General features: G+C 39.0%; 1 protein-coding gene across 2 annotated transcripts in view; it reads right to left on the reverse strand.

Moving 5' to 3' along the window:
• Nucleotides 1-383: 383 nt before the first annotated feature.
• Nucleotides 384-20,882, reverse strand: part of TECRL (trans-2,3-enoyl-CoA reductase like) — a 39,536-nt gene continuing 19,037 nt past the window's right edge. Inside the window, exons 5-12 of one of the 2 annotated variants that reach the window (XM_042471548.1) lie at nt 16,394-16,509; nt 13,474-13,579; nt 9,499-9,571; nt 9,064-9,107; nt 6,986-7,043; nt 5,706-5,791; nt 3,875-3,920; nt 384-1,858 (exon numbers count right to left, since the gene is read on the reverse strand). In XM_042471548.1, the coding sequence (XP_042327482.1) occupies nt 1,731-1,858; nt 3,875-3,920; nt 5,706-5,791; nt 6,986-7,043; nt 9,064-9,107; nt 9,499-9,571; nt 13,474-13,579; nt 16,394-16,509 (657 nt within the window). In that variant the 3' untranslated portion in view covers nt 384-1,730. Of the gene's footprint in view, nt 1,859-3,874; nt 3,921-5,705; nt 5,792-6,257; nt 6,370-6,985; nt 7,044-9,063; nt 9,108-9,498; nt 9,572-13,473; nt 13,580-16,393; nt 16,510-20,882 lie in introns of those variants that run through there. The other variant, XM_042471550.1, reaches the window with a different exon arrangement.

A 20,882-nucleotide genomic window follows, 5' to 3' on the forward strand; every position in this document is an offset into this window, starting at 1 on the left:
TTATTTTTAGAGCATGAATTTTTTTCTGAGGTTGTATGGGTAACTGTGGAAGGTTAGGTCTTCCAGAAAATATTGGAGGACTGTACCCTCCCCTACTCCACACACTGAACTAGCACTCACAAAAAAATCAAAAAGGATTTTGCCCCCCTAAGTGCCCTCTAAGAGACATAGGGGATATTTTCATCATAGGTTGGGGCCTTCCTATGCCATTTTTCATAGAATCATAAAATCATAGAATTGAAGAGTTGGAAGAGACCACAAGGGCCATTCAGTCCAACCCCCTGCCATGCAGGAACTCTCAATCAAAGCATCCCTGAGAGATGGCCATCCAGCCTCTGCTTCAAGACTTCCAAGGAGGGAGACTCCATCACACTCCAAGGGAGTTTGTTCTACTGTCGAACAGCCGTTACTGTCAGGGAGTTCCCCCTAATGCTGAAGTGAAATCTCTTTTCTTGTATCTTACATCCATTGCTTTGCATCCCTTAGAAGGCATTTTGGAGGGGAGAGAAAATAATTTCTTTAACACTTTGGTCAACCCTGGAGTGGCTGCTTTATGTAAATTAAAGCTAAATGCAGCCTGACCCAAGGCATGAGCCTAATGTTATATTCCATTGTGTTTAATGGGGCTTACACCCAAATGTGCATCAAATTCCAGTGTTGGTTTGGTTACTTGAAGCTTAACATTTCAACTGGCAAGTTACTTTTTATGACAACATGAAGCTGCTTTTTTTGAAAATAAAATAATCCTGGAAAAGAGCCAGACCAACATAGTGTCAGATGACTGGCATGTACCAACTTCTCTTAACATTTAAAGCTTTACATAACCTAGTTCCCCATCTCAGCCCCTTATCTGTCAGTCTTTATTTCATCTTACCACCCTATTTGAGATTTGTGGTCCAGGAGATCAGGGCTCCTTACCCAGTCAAGGATTTCTTCTTTCTTGGCTCAGGTTCATCCTTTTTCACTTGCCACACCATACTCCTGGAACTGCCTCCCTAAACATCTGCAGAGTATCTCTTCCCTATCTAGCTTTAAATTCTAATTAAAGACATTCTTGCTCTCGGAAGCATTCAGTACTCTAGTTTAATATTGTTTATAATTTAGATTTCACTATATGTATTATTTGTTTTTTACAGTTTTGTGTTTTAATTGCATAACCTGTTTAATTTTGTATAGTTTTATATTTTATGACTTTTACATTGTACACCACTGGCAAGTTGTATGTTGTTTTGATGATGGCTGTAAAGTGCCATGCACATTTATGGTGCTATATAAATAAACATTAATAATAATAATAACAATCATCATCAGCACCACCAGCACCACCACCACCACTGCTGCCGCTATATTGAATCCAGGATACATGCTCTGACCAGCAGTGGCTCTCTGAGACCTACAACCAGCAGAAGACTATTAGTTAGCACCTACTGCCAATGGTCCTATGGAGCTATAGATATTAAGGATTCAACCTGTGACCTCTTGGAACCTATGGCTTCTGGCACAGTAAAGCATGTGCTCCCTTGCTTAGCTATAGCCCTGCATGTACCTAAAATAGCTGTCTGGACCTTGACTTTCATATTTTCATTTTTAAAAAGCCTGCCTAAATGTTAGTGCATTTGAAAACAACACTCTAAATGTATTGCTCTTCTATAGTTTGCTGTATCTTGTCACACTAATCACTTTGATTTCATAGTCCATGCAGGACAATCACAGACCATTTCTGTTTGCATTTACAGTATAAATGGAATCATAGCTGCTTTCCTCCACCGACATGTAGTACACCTCTTCAGATAGAACTGGTGCTTCTTTCGAGCCCACTGTGCCAATTGGATTGCCATCAGAAATGCAAATACGCCAGCTGGAAAGGAGTTGGAAATAAGACTTCAGGACCCTGAGTATCAGCTGCAACATGCTGGGACAGCTTTTTTACCACCACCCTCCTGGGAGTCCTGGTGGGAAGTCTAGAGCTAACCACTGAGCAATGAGTCTTCTGTACTGGAGGAACTGGAGTATTCATTAAAATTTGTCAACAATCTATAACACTATTATGTGTTAGAGCCAAATAAAGGGTTCTTCTACAAAATAGGTCTCACCTAGTTCTGGGTTTGGGCACAGTTATTGGCCAAAATGTAAAGCAAAACCTAAGGATTCCATCCATCTCCAAATTGCACTTTGGACACTGGACAACATTCAAGTGCATTGTACACTACTCAATGAAAACTAAGCATGTCTGAGCCCTCCCCCCCACACCAGTGGAGGAGAGTTAAGTTCATACTTATCCTTTTACTATACTTCAACTAATGTTATTAACTATGTAAATCAAGAACATTTATCCAAATCTTAATATGGTTCCCAGAGAAAAGGAGGTAGACATTTTGAACTGCAATATAGGACTAAGTTACTTTGCCATTTAGTGAGAGTGATTTTATTTCAAGAAATGGATGTGCATAAATGTTTCAAGATGGATCCCCCCCATTCTGTTGTGTAATAGGAAACAACAACAACAAGAATATTTGAAAATATGTTCTGTTCATTTCATTTCAATATTATATATATATATATATACACACACACACACACACATTTTACTCATGTATGCATCAAAGGATAACAACAACAGGGAGTTAAATATTTGCACGCAAGAGTAAAATGTAAAGGCTTTATCATCGGGGGGGGGGGGGGCTACTGTGAGAATTTTGTGCATTTTTAGATTATTTTTTGTGTTTCAGTACTTTTTGTACAAAAAAAAAAACACCCCGTGAGCAAAAGTTTTGGACAGAAAATAATCTGTACTTTGTGCTAAATATACTTTTCTGGACACACAAAAACACAGAAAACAATATTTTAGTCCAAAAATGTGGACTAAATTTTAGTCCACTTTTTAGTTCAAAAATGTGGAATATTTCACAGCAGTTGATTATTTTCCCAATAGGATCTTGGTGTGTTGAAACACTCTTTTTCAGAAGGTAAAAAAGGTGAATGTTCTTTGCCTCTTTCAATAGACCAGGATTTTTAATGTGCCTTAAATGATTTGCTTCGAACACACTGTAAACAAAGCAAATGTATATTCAAATAACTGTTGTTATACCTTTGGGGTGCAGTGCCATCAATATGCAGATGACCCTAGACAGTACTACTCCGTTCCACCTCAATCCAAGGAGGATCTCCTGGCCCAAACCAGTATCTGTCATCAGTAATTGACTGGATGAGGGCAAACCAACTGAAACGTAATCCATACAAGACAGAAGTGTTCCTGGTCAGTCAGAAGGCAAATCAGGGAATAGGGAGCCTGTGTTAGATGTGGTTACACTCTCCCTGAAGTCGTGGGTTCATAATTTGGGAGTGCTCCAGGACTCAGCTTTGAATCTGGAGGCCCAGGTCTCTGAAGTGACCAGGAGTGCTTTTGTACATGTAGCAATAGCAACAGCAATTACATATCTATACTTCTTATCAGTGCACTTAAGCACTCCCTAAGTGGTTTACAATGTGTAAACTAATTGCCCCCAACAAGCTTGGGTACTCATTTTAGCGAGCTTGGAAGGATGCAAGCCTGAGTCAACCCTAAGCCCCTGGCCAGGATTGAACTCACAACCTTGTGGTTTTTGAGTGAGTGGCTGCAGTACAGGCATTTAACCACTGCACCACCAAGGCTTAATTAAGAGTAGATCAGCTAAGAATTATTGAATGAATGAATGAATGAATGACAAAACTACAGTAAATTTTGTAAGTTCTTTTTTTCAGAGTAATAGAAATTAATTCTAAAGCATCCTGGTAATATTTTTGATTAAGTCTTTTAGGATAGGGAGTAGTAGCAGTTTTAAAGATTCCCACCCATTGCAATAATTTGCTGAGTTATTTACAAGCTTGCTCTTACCTGGAAGAGTTTGTGTCATCACTGTGAAGCTTATCCAAGAGCCAATCTGTTGCAAAGAAGAAAACAGGTATCCTTTTTGAATCTAAATGGTTCCCTTCTGCTATGTTCTGCCAAGATCTCTTTCATTCTGATCAATCTGCTTCTTTTGCAACTGGGCTCAAACCCAGCTCTTCAAGGGTCTTTGACAGATTCATTTCCCAATAGTACTAAACCTACCATTCCCACACTTTCCCCAGAGAGTGATGTCTTGACAAGTGACTAAGCAAAAGGATCAAAAACCTCCTGTTACTAAGAATACAGAGACTTGTTGGACTACTTTAATCTCTGTTCATTTAAGAAAAATAGGGATGGTGGCCCCTCTGATCTCTGTAGCCAAGGTAGCTTGGCATCTACTCTCTCATCAATCAAAATTTGATCCAGATGGTTATGCTAACATAACTCTATGGGACCATCCTAATTTGAAAATTGCAAGATGATCCATTTCCTATGGTAGACATCAATTGGCTGTTATATTTATATTGTGGATCAGTTTATTGGTCCAGACCAAGATGATGATGATGAGCGTGATGCCGTTTTTAGTATTGCTTTCTATTTATCAGTTACTCAATGGTGCAAAGTGACAATATTTACAATTGCAGCACCTTGTGATGTCTATATAGGAACTATCAGCTCTGAGTGAACCAAACACCCCTGCATTATATTTGTTCTGAATGAAGTTAGTGAGTGGAACAAAGAGTTAAATTGTCCTGTGCAAATTAATAAATGGAAACCTGGCCTAGCTTCGATATCTAAAATCTCATTAGAGATTACATTTGATGCAGAAAAAATTGATCTTTGGGGTATATTGAATCCTGGTCATCTTTCTAGCCCAAAATAATGATGTAGGCATGTCAAGTGGTTAGTATTTTGAAGGTGGATTTGTTACAAGATATTAAACTGGTATTAGGAAAAAAAACTTTAGCGTTTGTAGCTGCATATTTTTTTTTTAATTATATTCCTATGATGTGGAATTTAACTGAGAATGAACAATATTGGATCCTGTGCACATTCTCTGTAAGTAAAGACTTATACTCCAAGGATGGAGAGGTAAACATTCACTATATATCAATCAATAATCTGTAGATCGTATTGCTTTAACTACACATGAATGTATATTTTATAAATGCTAAGTTCATAAAAATGTATTCCTGGTCAGTTTATATCAATGTATATGCCTACCCCATGTTCATAACCTATGTATTTCCTCCTCTTCCCACCATTTTTTCTTCCCTTTTCTCACTTTCTGTTTCTTTCCTTTCTTTAAAGTAATCATACTCTAAAAACACAATTAAAATGGCTGGAGGGACCCTACAAATATAGAGATGAAAGGGGATTCAATAAAGAAATGTTAGGAGAATGCTAAGAGGCTTGGTGTTAAAGGGGCAGCATCAGAAAGCTGAAAGGTTCTGTTATATAAAATTGGGGTGGGGGCTGCCTCCCGGCTTCATCCAAGAAACCAGATTGCGATTCTGTTTGGTATCTTTGATAAGATTACAAATTAATCATGGTCCCAAGCAGGCAAAATACACACATTACCCCTGATCTAAATCCCTTTTTGTTAAATAAACTAATTTAAAAGCAGCTTTCTTTGAAGGCTGATCCTCTGAGAACCGCAAGTGCATTCCTAGATCAAAGCAAAGCTCACTGCAAGATCTCTGAACTGCTGAATTCAGAGCTTTTAGAGAGCTCAAGTCTAATAGCCTGCCCCTTCTCAAAAAAGACATTGCAATAATTTAGCACCATGGTATCTCTCTCTTCGCTTTTCTGATGTGGGAAGAAGGAAAAAGAATACCTCATATGTGTAGTTTGGACAAGAAACCAATGTGAACAGCCATGTGAACGGGTTGATTGATGGACTTGGAAAAGAGGTTAACTTTCCTTTAAGAAGAAAAGAAGAAGAAAATAACAACATTTCTTTATAACAGGTTCAGGGATTACACAAAACTGTTAGTTTTCTGCTATCAGTTTTTGTTATCATTCATGGAGAAACTATGCTCTGTATAATGTTTGTACTCAGATATTGTCTACACTACAAACATAAATAAATTTCAAACTGAATTTAAATGTCATCACTCTTAAATAAGGATTTTGGTCAACAAGTTCCACAGAGAGACTTGTGAAACATTCTCTTCAGTTTTTTTCAGTGTGAGTTACTAGTCACAAGTGTTTGAAACTGGATGGTATGGATATTGGAAACTGAAATAACTATAACATTTATAAAAGGTAAAGATAAAGATAAATGACATGAATATCTATCCATAACCCACTGTAAGAGGTGGTGCTTATCTCTGTTACATTGCAGTTAATTTCTAAAGCCTGATGTAATAAGAAAGTTTTGACTTGCCAGCAGAGGAGAGCAAGGAGGGAGCCATTCTAGTGCCACTAGGGAGTGAGTTCCAAAGGCTGGGAATAGCCACCAAGAAGGCCCTCTCCCTTATTCCCAACAGATGTGCCTGCTAAGGTAATGGGACACAGAGAAATGGCTTTCTCAAAGATAGCTCAAACAGGCTCATATAGGGAGAAAGGCTCCTTCAAATGACATATGCCATCGCTTAGGAGCCAACAACCAAGGGGTAAGAAATCAAAATGGCTCCCCTTGCCCCATGCTCCACCACCCCCTCCCTCACCACAGCACTGAAGAGCCACACATGTATATCTCAGCATTTTCCCTGTCAATGAAAAAGGAAAAGAGAGAATGATGGTAGTGGCAGCAAGAGAGAAGGGAGATGTCATTCTTTATCCACATACAAGGGCCACTAGGGCCATTTTTTTCCATATTTCTCATTCTACCTCTTTCCTTTTTCATATCAGGCAGTTGGGGAGCAGGGCAGACAGTGGCCAGTGGCCCTGACTGGCTGGTAGCCCAAAAGCAACTCCCTACCAACTAGCCAGCAGCTGCCCGTATCTTCTTTCTTCTCTGTTTATTTGCAGGTAGTTTATGTTACAAACATCAAAGGCATAAAAGCCGTGAGAGGGTGACATTTCTTTTACAGTCAGAATTTTCTACTCTAACTAGACAGAATGCTAAGAGGGAAACGTCAACGGTAAACAAATGAAAGACAAGCTACATACCTGACTGATTTTGATGGACTAAAGCTGCATTGATAAAATGATTCCCAGCTTCGCACATCTGCAAAACATGTCACACATTTTTTTAAGATATTGGAACATCTTTGTGCATTCATATTTTGACAGATAAGACCCAATAATGGGGGGGGGGGCAGATTAAAGTTTTTAAAAATGAAAATCCACAGAAATTCTGCTTTTCATTTTTATGAGGACAGGGAGGCCCTCACCAAGGCATGTAAGAACATGGATACCAACAAAAGAAAAGTTAGTGCTTCCAAAAAGCATAGCCTAGAAAATATAGACAAGCTGGTGATTTATGCAAACACTTGTTTCAGTTTCTTTAGTCTGCATCCCAAATCTTTGGAATACGTACTTTGAAGGACATCCCTTAAATTTCAATAGCATTTTCTTTCATGTTAATGTGTTTAGCATTCAAGCGTTAAGATCAGACCTTCCTATTTATATCTACAGAACATGTAGCTCATCAGGATAGATGCAGACTTCAAGGCAAGTATTCTATTGAGACATGAACTTGCCACATTTGTCCCTCTTTATAGTCACAGCAAATGGAGCAAAGCCCCCTTGTGTATTGTTATCTTTAGCTGGTTGTTGTGTTTGTTATTGTGGGTTCTACAATGCGAAGGGTTTGTTCTATGTTCTAAGGGTAATATGGAAATTATATATTTTAGACATACAAATAGGACTCCTGTAAAAGCTGGATGTGCTCAGCTGAATTCCAGATCCAGAACTGCTTCCCCCTGAAGGTTTGCTGTCATTTTCACAAAAACTGAAATTCCCTGTCCTCCACTTCCTATTTTGATAAATGTAATTTACTCCCCAAGTTCTTGTCACTGGTCACATTGAGGCAGTACTTTGCAAAAGGATTCAAAGATTGACAGTTAAGACTCTGAGAAACTGTTGTAAGCTCAGAAAAGCAGCCAAGTCTGAGAAGCAAGGGATCTTTATAATCCTTGAATTTAGTGACCAAGCTTATGGAAATTCCTCAAACTTAAAGAGTAGTAGTTCTTATATACTGTAGTACACTAGCCTCTATCTTCTATTTCTTTTTATAGAAAAGTACTCTATAATCATACTCAAAATTTTAATTTCTTAAACCCCCAATTAATTGATATAAATTAATTGATATAATTAGATGTTTTATATGTTTACAGATATATAGTCAGATGATGTAGATATGGAAACCCAAGATAAATTCAGATGAAATGCTAACCAAATCCTTCCCAAGTTACGAGGTGTTTATTAGGCCAAGATAAAGAGGACAGATACAGGGAACAAAATGCCACAGTGGCAACTCATGGAGTTAGCAAGGAGGTTGTTTCACATTGACGTGGTGACGTGCTGACCAATTGGCCGTAATAAAGTTTGTTCTATTGACGTGGTGAGAGAAGGCATCTCCTGCTGAATCTATCAGCCAACCATGGAATTTCATTTTGTTTCTTCCACTTTTTGACTTCATACAAGAGCCTGAATTTTTGCATTCACCTCCAAAAATATGTGCTAGATGCTCCACATTTGAATATATTTTATCTACCCTCATGAGAAAGGAAATGCAACATTTCATGCACCACATGCCATATATACTTGACTATAAATCGACCTCATGTATAAATCAAGGGCAAGTTTTGGGGCCAAAATTATGGATTTTGCCATAATGCATGGGTAAGTCAAGGGTAAAACTTGGAGGCTCCTTCAGTGTGTGTATGTGTACATTTGGGAAGAGAAACACTAACTGAGGCTTTTTGCTTCAGCGTTTCAGCCTTTGTTTCATCCTTCACTCTTCAGACCGTGGCAATGCAGGTGAGAGAGAGACTCTGTTGTTTAAAAGCAATCAGTCATCCAGACTCTTTCTGATTGATGCAAGAGAAAAATAAACTGCTCTTCTGACTGCATGAGGAAATCTGAAAGAGCTGCTATCATATTGTCATACTGACCTGTAAATAAATCAACCTGGGATTTTGGAGTCAATTTTTGGGCATAAATTTCTTGATGTATAGACAAGTATATACAAGTATTTTCCATAGTAATATTTATTGTTTTCCCACCTCCCTAACCATACATACCAGAAACACAAGAGCAGCAAAAGTAACTTGTTTGTTCCCAAATGCTAGAAAACACAATGAAATCACACATTAGTCTTATGCATATCTGAGTCCATGACAGAGCACTTCAATGAGGCAGTCATGTTCTTCCCTCACAATGAACTTGGAAGGAAGTTGCATTGTAACATTGCTCAGCTGCATTGTGGGATGATGTAGCCAGAGAAGAAAATACAAGAGATGGCACTGCATTCCCACTGTAGTTTAAAACTGTTGGTAACTAAAGAATAAAGGCGAGAAGCCTCTGCTGCAAACTTCTATAAAATGCAGTCCTCTTCCCTATAATGTTTTTCTTAAATGCCGGCCTACCGTGGTTTGAGGTTTTATTCAGTACCTCTCCGGTTTCATTCCCCTTGAATAGTTCACTGGAAATTTCTGTGCAGCTCTTATTCTACTTACATGGAGGAGTGTACTGTGGGTGATTGATGTAGTACGCAATCCAAGAAGTGAAGCCCCAGTAGAAGGCACAGCCCTATAAAGAAAATACAAAGAGAGCTATAGGATTTCACCGCACTGTTTCTGTGCAGGAAATATGGTCCTCTCTCTCTCTCTCTCTCCATTTTTTGTACAAAATAAGCCACAGCCATAAACCTGTGCAGTTTTCAACTACTTCATCATAGTGAGAAGAAAAATTGTCAAATTAATTGTTCCTGCATGTGAGGATGAAATGTATAAAGATTTATATCCCTGCATCTTTATTTGCTACATGTTGAGTGTTGCTTATCCAATTGCTTGAGACCAGAAGTGTTATGAATTTTGGATAGTTTTTTATTTGGAATGGATTGTATTTGCACATAACATAATGAGACATCTTGGAAATGAGGTGCAAGTCTAAACACAAAATTCATTTATGTTTTATATACACCATATACACATAAAAGTAATGGTATGCAATATTTTTAACAATTTTGTGCATGAAACAAAGTTGTGTACACTGAACCATCTGAAAGCAAAGATATCGCTATCTCAACCACCCATGAAGTTTTGGTTTTTGCAATATTTTGGGTTTCAGAATTCTGGATGAGGGACATTCAATCTGTATCAGTGTTAGCAGCAGTACTTAAGGTTCCTGTGATTCCAAAAATGGCTATTTCAAAAACAAGAAATAGAAGAAGGTTGCCAACCTAGCAGCATTCCAGGCCCTGAAATTCAGAGGATGACCTCTAGTTATATCATTAGGGAAACCTTTCCTAAACTCGGCTTTGGACACACAAAAAGTCCTTAACTGTGGTTTTGCATATGGGAGGGATGATGGGACTTGTAATACAAGAAATGAAACTTTTTCCAGCTTTTACACAGCATAGCATATTACAAGTGTGAGGTAATTGTAGCTCTTCCACATCTGAACATGGGCTTCATGTTTCACAGGTAATGTTTCACTTACAGAAGCATATATGATGGAGGGAACATGTGGGAAATCCTCATGTAAGGTCCAATGACTGAAGTAGCAATCATACCATGCATTTATAATCAGCCATTAGGTATCTGAGAATTATTGTTAAGAGTACAAACCTCAGTGACATAGGATAGGTATATCATTTGGGTGGGAAACTTGTAACTTTTAAATTGGTATCATTCCTATGCATTAGAAACAAAAAATAAAGCAAAGAAAAATAGCCTTCATGGAATGTATCTCATTCTCTCGTTCCATCATGATAGAATGAATGGTTTAATCATTTTTCTCCCCACTGTCAGGAAGCCTTTGAAAACTGTGCAGTTTTTGAATATATTCTCCAAGTAAGGAGAGTGTCTGATCCCCAAGATTCACCCGTTTCCTTTTCCCCAATGATATCATGGGCAGGAGCCAGCAGAGGAATATCACTGGCTATATTCCAATAACCAATGCATGATGATGACATCCTCCTCCAGAACTTCCAGAAGACCTACAAGAGGTCCTTGAGGATGCCAGTGTTATTCTATGCTAGCTATGAGAACAAACAATCCTCCCCCCCCCCCCTCCCATGACATGGCCATTTAGGCAGTGACAGCAGTTATCACTTGGTTGCCCCTGCATTTGCCAAGCTTTACCTCCTCAGAAGGAATTAATATGCCTTCAGAGTTCATCCAGTTCCTCTAACAATTTGTCTGACCTGAGTAGCATTAAAGTTTAGCCAGCTGGACTAGTAATCATACATATCATCTCTTCTCAGGGTTTCATCTCATTACTCTAAACAAGAAAGCACATCTGACAGTAAAAGTTACCATAGGCTGGGATAGATTAAAGAACAAACATGCAGTACTACCACTAAGGCAAATAATTGTCTGCCTTGACATAATAAAAATGATTCCCAAAATACATGATACAAACTGTTGGAAAAAGTGGTCAACGAAGTGCAGCTCCAACGGGAGTGGGGAGTGCCTGATGATGTGACACCCGCACCATGTCATTTGGACGCGGTGCGTCTGTCAAAATGGCGCTGCCCATGTAGACAGGGCACCACCATTTTGATGTATAGAGTACGTCCTAGGGTTGAAGGGCGTCTGTAAAGGACGCCCCGAGGCAACCCTAGTACGTATCCAGGCCGGCACTTTCCACCGGTCTGGATACCGCCTTAGGTCCCAAAAAAGAAGTCATGTTAAGTAAATAAAGTAAATAAATGTTCAAGCACATGGTGAGTACTAAGAAGAGGAATATGAGAATTTGATTATCATAAAATTGAAGAAGTTGAACATTAGGGTGAAAGTATATGGATGAACACATTTGCTTTTCCTGGGTGCATATACTCCAGTTCATTCAGCTACCCTAGGACGTCAGACTTTCAGTGCACACACTGAGATGATGGTTGCAAAAGAACATTTCTTATCTTTATTGAAACTAAATATCCTCTACAGCTTTTACTTTTAATAAGGAGAGTTATCACCTTTCTAGGTATACTGGTCAGAATTCCATGAAGTAAATATGGAACATAAATGATTAATGATTGAAAGTAAAAAAATAAAAACAATTTCATGGGGTTGACTTTAATATTTTGTGTCAGAAAGGGCTTTTATGAGTTTAAGAAGTAAAAAAATGAAAGGTTGGCAAATGGCCACAACTATGATTTGCTGTTAGCTGCTCTTTTACTATTTTTCAACGTTCATTATTTTTTCAAGTGCTACAGCCAGCTGACACAAAATATTGCTCTTAGAACATGTTTAATATTGTCCAATGGTACAGATAGCCCTGGCTCCTCTTTCTTTTCCAGTTCTCTGTCTCTATCCTGAATTTAAAGATGCTTGCTAAAACTGAAGTACATTTTCTATATTTCTGGTTGTCGGTTGTTGTTAACCACCATCAAGTTGACTTTGACTTATGGCAACTCTATGACTGAGATACTTTCAAGTCATGCTATCATCAACAACTCTGCTCAGGTCTTGAAGACTTGGAGCTGTTGCTTCTTTGATTGAGTCTATCCATCTACAATGCAATCTTCCTCTTTTTTCTACAACCGTCTGCATTAACATTATGGCCTTTTCTAGTGATTCTTATGGGTCCAAAGTATTATAGTCTCAGGTTAGTCATCATGGCTTCTGAGGGGAGTTCAGGCTTGATTTCCTTTCATACTCATTTATTTGTCTTTGTGGCAGTCCACAGTATCAATAGAAATCTTCTCCAGCACCACATTTCAAATGAGTTTGTTTTTCTTCCTAACAGCTTTCTTCACTGCCCAGTTTCCACAACCATACAAAGAAGTTGGAAATATGATGGCATGGACAGGCCTAACTTTAGCATACAATTTTTAGAAGATTCATCATCTGTACTGATGACACTTATTTTGTTATTTAACATATCATCACTGTAATGCAAGCCACTCAAAGTGACATTCAGGAGAGGTTACTTCTGTCTAGTCAAATGTTTGGCAAGCGTAACTTGCTTAGTAGGTCTGTCAAGCACATGGAGCTCTATTTCTTTACCTTTAGAGTGATGTGTTATGTGTCCTTAGCAGGCTGAATGCTGCATGATGTTCTGAACTGAGGAGTCTTTGAAAACCAAAACAGTTATATTATAATATATTATAATAGCTAATATTGGACTGGGACTGAAGAGACACAGATCCAAAATCTATTTCAACTAGCCTACTTATTTCCAGTATAAATAAGCCATTATACAACAAAGTTCTCAAGATAACTCACAACAAATTTCACTTAGGTCTCAAGCTCAGTAAATACTCTTGGACCTTTCACGTTCTCAGTCTCTCTACCTGTCATTCTCACATGTAAGGTTAAAATGTAAGGCCTAAATGAGTCAAAAGACCATGTATCCCATCTGATCAGCTTGGAAGGGCAGGATATAAATGCAATAAACGCATTAATAATAGCTTCATTCCTTCTATCGTTTCCTTTCTTTTATGTTCACTCAGTTCTATATCATAATATATTACATAAGAAAATCACCTTGATCATATTCTTCAAGGGGGTATGTCCTTCTGAAATCTTATGCACAAAGAGTGTCTCCAGTAGACGTCTGACATAATGTAAACAATGACAAGCACAGGCCAAACTGCAGAAATGATATAGAAAAGAAAGCAAAAGTTTTTTAAAAAAGCACACCACAATTTGCGATGCAACCATGATCCAAAGTTATACAATACTGTAACAAACTGTCAGCAGTAGCAATTCTAATTGTGTCTTCTGTAGAGGGGTTGCATTAAACATAAGCTTTGTCTGCCAGCAGAAATGCCCTTTTACAGAATTCTCCTCTGTAAACTAATTTGAGAGATTTGTTGACAGAGCAATCTGCTGGCAGAATTACTCTTCTGGATAAGGTCTGCCAACAGAACAGCTGTTGGGGGGCATGGGATGGGATGAGGGAATTGCTCAGTTATGCCAGATCCAAACCTTTTCCGGCTACAACACTGCTATAAAATTAGACAAGGGAGATGACAATTCTAAGGAATTTCTAGCATATGTAGGCACAGTGGGGTTTGAATTCAGGGCAGCTACAGCCATTTTTGGCTAGTTAGTATTTCATTCTGAGATTTATCTCATCCATGAACCCATTAGTTAGCCTAAAGGTGGCGCAGTGGTTCAATGCCTGTACTGCAGCCATTCACTCAAAACCACAAGGTTGCGAGTTCAAGACCAGCAAAAGGGCCCAAGCTCGACTCAGGCTTGCATCCTTCCGAGGAGGTTGCTAAAATGAGTACCCAGACTGTTGGGGGCAAATTAGCTTACTTGCTAATTAGCTTACTTGCTGTTCACCGCTATGATCTTTGGAATAGCGGTATATAAATAAAACAAATTAATTATTATTATTAAAGCAAGCTATCTGTAGTCTGTCAGTATAGGATTAGTATTATACTGACAAGATGAGCCTCCCTCCTTGGAAGTCTTTAAACAGAGGCTGGATGGCCATCTCTCTGGTATGCTTTGATTGAGAGTTCCTGCATGACAGGAGGTTGGACTGGATGGCCCTTGTGGTCTCCTCCAACTCTATGATTCTATGAGGATTGTTGTAAAAATAAGGTACAGGTGAAACATACTGAATACTCTAAAACAACACATGCCGTACACGGCCTTCCATATTTATGGATTCTTTATCTACAGATTCAACCACCCACAGCTTGAAAATATTAGATAGATAGATAGATAGATAGATAGATAGATAGATAGATAGATAGATAGATAGATAGATAGATAGATAGATGTGCCAAAAATAAACCTTGCCATTTTCAGTAAGGGACACCATTTTACTATGTCATTGTGTTTAATGGGACTTGCGTATCCATGGATTTTGGTATTCTTAGTGATCCTAGAACCAAACCACAGTGGATATCAAGGGCCCACCAAATCTAAATTAATTTAAATATATTTATACATTTCTAATGGCAATGTTCCAGAGAAAGTGAAACATATGTTTCCCTATTTTGCTAATCAATTTAGTTTGAAAAATCATTTCCAAACTCCAGCAGAATGGCCAACATATGCTGGAATAATCTAACATCAAGAGAGGTCATGGAAGTGAAACAATTTTTAGATGCAGGAGCTCATTAGACCAGTTCTCATGGCCACCTGCCATTCAGTTAATTAATTAATTACCCACTTAATTTCACATGATTGCATTAGTTGAAACTGGTTGAATCTTGAATTCTCTAGACCATTTGGAATATCTATAGATCAACTAAAGTCAGGAAGGATTTTAGATTCCAGTGTTTCCACAATAAACCTCAATGACATTTTTGCTCCTCTGCCTTAGGAAAACTCAATGAAAGCTTGAAGCCTTACCCCTGCTGTTATATGTTGTACTGCTGCAGATGTGTCAAAGCGCTGACTGAAATTTTTACACCAAATGAATTGCTTTTTTGTTCTGGTCTTATAAACAGTCTCTAATGGCACAAAACATAGCAAGTAAATATGATCATAGTAATAGGCCGTGATGACTCATACTTAACATTTGTTCTTTCAATCCAGACTCCATGAGCTGAAAAGATATGGAGCAAATAATAAATGTAGCTTTAACTTATTTATAAACCTCTGAAGCACACATGCAGCAGAAACACCTAGCCACCTTCAAAAAATTTTACTATTGTGCCTTACTATTGGCAACCTGTTGCCTCTGCCTCTACTCTTACATCTAGCCTCTACAGTCTTCAGTTGACCACAACGCTATTTTCCATTGCCCATTATTTCTGGAAGTCATCATTTGTAGCAATCTGGATGCCACATCCAACTGGGTTTAGCCATAAATTGTTTTAGCTGTGACTGGAATCAAAACATGACAGAATGAATCAGCATGAACATTTGGCCTCCATATATTATATATAGTTATAGTACCAAGAGCCATGATGAAACACCTGCTCCTGATAAACCAACTTCAGTCTCAGTGGGCCTGAATCTTTGGATTTAATTATGCACAGAAGGTACTGCAGCATAAAATAGAAATCCTCTTCAAAATGACGCTTCTTGGAGTGTATTGATGGATAGAAAGGTATGATAGATGGTGGGGATGAGAAAGGATTGATACTGTGTCACTAGCAACAACCTCATGGAAGCTGGGTAGACATATGCTGTTGGAGAGTTTGCCAGCATCTATCAGAATCTCAGCCATTATGTGACACTAGGTTTATATGCACATGCACATCACTTAACTCTATCTTACAAAAACTGAGGCTTCAGCTCATATGTCAGAGCTTTCTATAGATTAGTTTTATTCATAGAAGCCACTGCACAATTGTTGTGTTGTGAAGCATGGAATGGTGCATGGGAAGTAGGCGTAACCCAATCCACACCTGCAGATCCATTCTGCTTGAAATGCCAAACAGCCAAGTAAGAAATGCCAGTTCAAAAGTCTGAAGCATAGATTATTTTTACTCACTGAACAACAGGATGGCGTAAACTTCTTGCACTCTCCTTTGCATCATAAATACTTGAGAGACGAATATAAAAGAGCAGATAGATTAGAAGAGGCCCAGTATATTCAGTTAGGAAAACCTGTAGGAAAAGAAAAGGAGGGGGGAGTTTAGAAGTACAGTTTTTATATTCCCAATTAGATTTAAAATCATCATATACCCTTCAGCATAAGACTCAGATAAACAAGATTTGTAATTAAGAATCTTAAAAAAAAAAAGAACTAGAAAGAAAGAAAGCTTTCACAAGTATTGCTGATATCATGTCAGAATTTATGCTTAAATCCAGTTGTTAGTCCCACAAGTCAGTACTTGTGTAGTTAGAGGCTATACAGACCACCACTTTTAGCACCAGATTAGGAGCGCGGCTACCACATGTCACAGCCCCAATGTCACCATTCTGTGGTGCAAAAAGGGGCTGCAAAAAGTGTCTCCTTTCTGCACCATGGAAAGAGCGCCATAGCCACTAGCACCATGGCTTTTTTGGCACTCCTTTGGTGCTGTGTCATCTAGACACAGCGCCAGAGGAGTGTCATGATGCCACCTGCTGTGTGGTGCAGTGCACGGCATAATGCCAGCCTGCAGGCAGAGTTGGGGCATGCGTCGTGTGGATGCCACGCCTCCACTCCACCCCCAGGCTGGCCTTAATGGCAACTCTTGACACCCTCTTACTGACCTATTAAGTTTCCATTCTTTCAGTGGTTCTACTTTCAAAATGTGCTTTGAAGTTCTATATTCCTGATGACCCCCCCTCTCTATAGATATATATCCTTCTGTTGCTAGTTGCAGATGTAGATGACCAGGTCTATTCTTCTCATCACTCCCTTTCTCTCTGGTAAAGCTTTATTTTATTTTATTTTTCATTTTGAAATGTTACAATGAAGGTGACCTGGTGGACTAGATCAGGGTTTCTTAACCAGGATTCCCTGGAACCGTAGGATTTCTTGTAAGCTCACTAGGGGTTCTGTGAGATATCTTGACATTAAAAAGATGTGATATGAAGCTATAACTATAATATTTTTTATGCAAGGGTTCCCAGAGAAGGGTTCATCCAAGGCAAAAAGGTTGAGAAAGGCTGGACAAAAGAGACAAGTTTCCTTACCAATGGCACCACCACTGAGAAGACTCTATGCTTTGAGCTTTGCTTTTTATAGAAAATAAAATAAGTAAAGATTTGCAACCCTACTATTAAGTGAAAGTGTTAGTTCTACCTAACTCATTGGATTCAATTTAGCTCCAAAACACACTGCAGAAATAATCCAGTTAGAGAGTGCTTTAACTGAGCTGGCTCAGTTCTAGTGAATCCTGGGAGTTGTAGCTTATTGGGGCACCAGAGCTCTCTGACAGAGAAGGCTGTCTCACAAAACTACAGTTCCCAGAATTTCCTAGTACTAAACCAGGGCAGTTAAAGAGGTCTCAGACTGGATTATTTCTGTAATGTATTTTGGACCTAAGTTAGTTGTGACTAGTAGATTTCATGCGGTTTATTTAAGCTTTTTAGGTAGGTCAACCAGATTAGATTTTTATGCACTATTGATGATCAACTTTAAAATAAACTCAGCAATGTTTAGTGGCCCCAAAAATCAAATAAATGAAAGATGAAGAATGGGCCATCTGAATGATTTAAGTAGAATCTCCTTGACAACTCAGAAGCCAGGATGTGTTTTTTCATATAGTCAGCAATGCTTATTGAACAACATCTCTGTAAAGTGAATCCTTTAGACTAATGATCTAGCCAGATGATGCTTATAACTGAAGATTATCTCTGGTATTCATGGAACTGGAAATTAAGGAAAACATTCTTTCCTTCTTTCTTTCTGCCACATATAAATAGATGACACACAGAAGCATACTAAGCATTCAGTACATTTTGTATCAGTTTGGTCTGGACTCTTTTGTGAATACCCATCATGCTCTGATTTCACTGGTCAAGAAGCAATCCAGGGCTTTAGATAATATACAGTGCAGCTGTTTTTCTCATTGTTTCTCCAGGCTTTTTAAATGTATTTCTTTCCTTCTCTAACCAATATCAAAAAGCACTTTTCAACTATCTCCTTGCCACAAAAATAACCTGGCCATACACCTGTCCAATGCCAGCATTTCCCAAAGGCATTGCTAAATCTTGCTTGTGTATTGCTTTCCAAAACTAAGGATCTTATTGCAGTATTTATCCCAAATCTCCCATGGAACATTCAGAGCCTAGTCTGCACACTACAAAGCTTCACTCCAACTTTCACTGATGTTACAAGAGCAAAAGGGTCACTCATCATGCTATCCTATCCTTTCAATTTAATTTATTCTGTAATTCTTCACAACCATGATGATGGCCACCATTTTATTCTTTCACTATTGTGTTAAGTAATAGTAAAGTACCTGGTTGTGGCAACTTTGTGACTGTCGCAGGGATAATTCTTTTGGTGCTCTCTCCTTCTCCCTCTTTTCCCATTATCTTTTGTATCTAGCTCAATCCAGTTGCTGGATTGATTTTAAGGCATTAATCAGTCACCAAAATTTGAACAAAAATTTTGATAGAATTTAGTTTGCACATTATAGCTTCCCAGGTTTCCCCCAATACTTGATACAAAGCAAAGCTCAACACATGGAGTCTTTTTTTGTATGAAAACAATGGGCTTATTTTTTGCACAAATGGCTAGGGGGTGAGGGCATAACAGAACCATAAGGAGAAAAAAAATCCTCATAAAGAAATGTGTAAAAACTCATGCAACAGTTGCCCTGTGTTGGGCCATTTTTTGTGTTTGATTCTGAGTACACTTATAAATATTTGTATATCTCTACCTAATAGTGTTCACCACAGCAGGAGCATATATTGAAAGCCACTTACCATGAGGATCTTATCGCTCACCTTTTAAAACTGGATCCACCCTCCCAGGACACAGGATGGAGGTGGGGATTATCGCTCACTAAATTGCAGCCGAACCACCAGCTGCCATCATCGCGGGTCCAAGCTGAGTCCCAGCTGCACCCCTCTAGCACTTTTTAGAAGTCAGAAAGACCCATCCTACATCCCGGTTCCAACCCAGGAGGCTGGAGACAGTTTAAAAAGGTGAGCGATAAGATCCTAAGTGTGGTATGAACAAAACAGTATCTTTATTAATAGACCAACACAGATAAAAAGGGGATACAGAATTAAAAAAAGTTAAAAACAAAGATTAAAAACAGTAACTAAGGCCCAGTACATACCTTCTCATCTGATCTGGGCTGGCGGCGGCCTTTTTTCTGCCGAAGGGAAGTCGCAGCCACCAAACCGCGTGGCTTCCCGCCAGCAGAAAAATAACTCTCAAAAAGCGGGTTCTTCTCAAGCCGCGGTGGCAGCGTAACAAGTGCGCCACTGGTGCACTCATTACGTAAGCACAGTGCAGCATGGTGTGGATATCGCACAGCGCTTACGTAACAATGCACCCATTGTTACGCCCTCATCATGTGTGAGGGTTGCAGGGCATGTGGGCGCTCTGCTCCCTGGGCAACCTTAGCATGTGACGAGGGGGTCAGAAAGGCCCGTCTGTTCCGGGCCTAAAATACCCTTTCAGATTACACAGCTTCAGAGTAATCTACTAGTTTACTGTGGAGGTTATTGCCTGGTGAATTTTAACTGTAGCAGAATCTGGCAACTTTATATCTTGTATCAGGATTGATGTCTGAAAGCAACAGAGAAGTGTAAAATTGATCAGTGTGCCCTTGGTATTTATGCAATAGAGGTGAAATAAGGCTAAGGCAGATGTCCCTGTAGTATGGGCACTGAGTAATACATGTTCTGTTTTCACTATTTGACCTGTGTCACGGACACATAGTCTGTCTGAGAAAGGGTATGGATTATATCAGCTTTCAAGGACAGCTAAGGGGAGGATATTACATTGTGCCAAAATAAAGGCTCTCTGGTGTACGTAAGTGTGGTGGTATGTGCTGTCTGTACAGATGCTAACAGTATACTTACAGGTATTTAATGGAAATTTTCAGATCACTTACTACATGAACCACTGTGAATATAGAAAACCTTTCTAGCATCTTTAACTTGAGCATTAAACAGTCATACACTGACACTCTTGCAGGAATACAGAAGTGGATGCCATGAAACCAAGGTTCACATCTAACTACAAGAATAGATTCCCTGAAAAGCCTTTGGAGAAAATGGTCATCTCCCCCCCCCCCCAAAAAAAGTCAATCTGTTTTATAAAGGTTTTGAGCAGCAACCTTTCCAATGTTAGAATCATAGAATCATAGAGTTGGAAGAGACCGCAAGGGCCATCCAGTCCAACTCCCTGCCATGCAGGAAATCCAAATCAAAGCATCCCCAACAGATGGCCATCCATCCTCTGTTTAAAGACCTCCAAGGAAGGAGACTCTGAAGAAGTGTGTTCCACTGTCGAACAGCCCTTACTGTCAGGAAGTTCCTCCTAATGTTCAGGTGGAATCTCTTTTCCTGTAGCTTGCATCCATTGT

This window comes from Sceloporus undulatus, chromosome 6 (assembly GCF_019175285.1).
Source record: "Sceloporus undulatus isolate JIND9_A2432 ecotype Alabama chromosome 6, SceUnd_v1.1, whole genome shotgun sequence".
Classification (NCBI taxonomy): Eukaryota; Metazoa; Chordata; class Lepidosauria; order Squamata; family Phrynosomatidae; genus Sceloporus; species Sceloporus undulatus.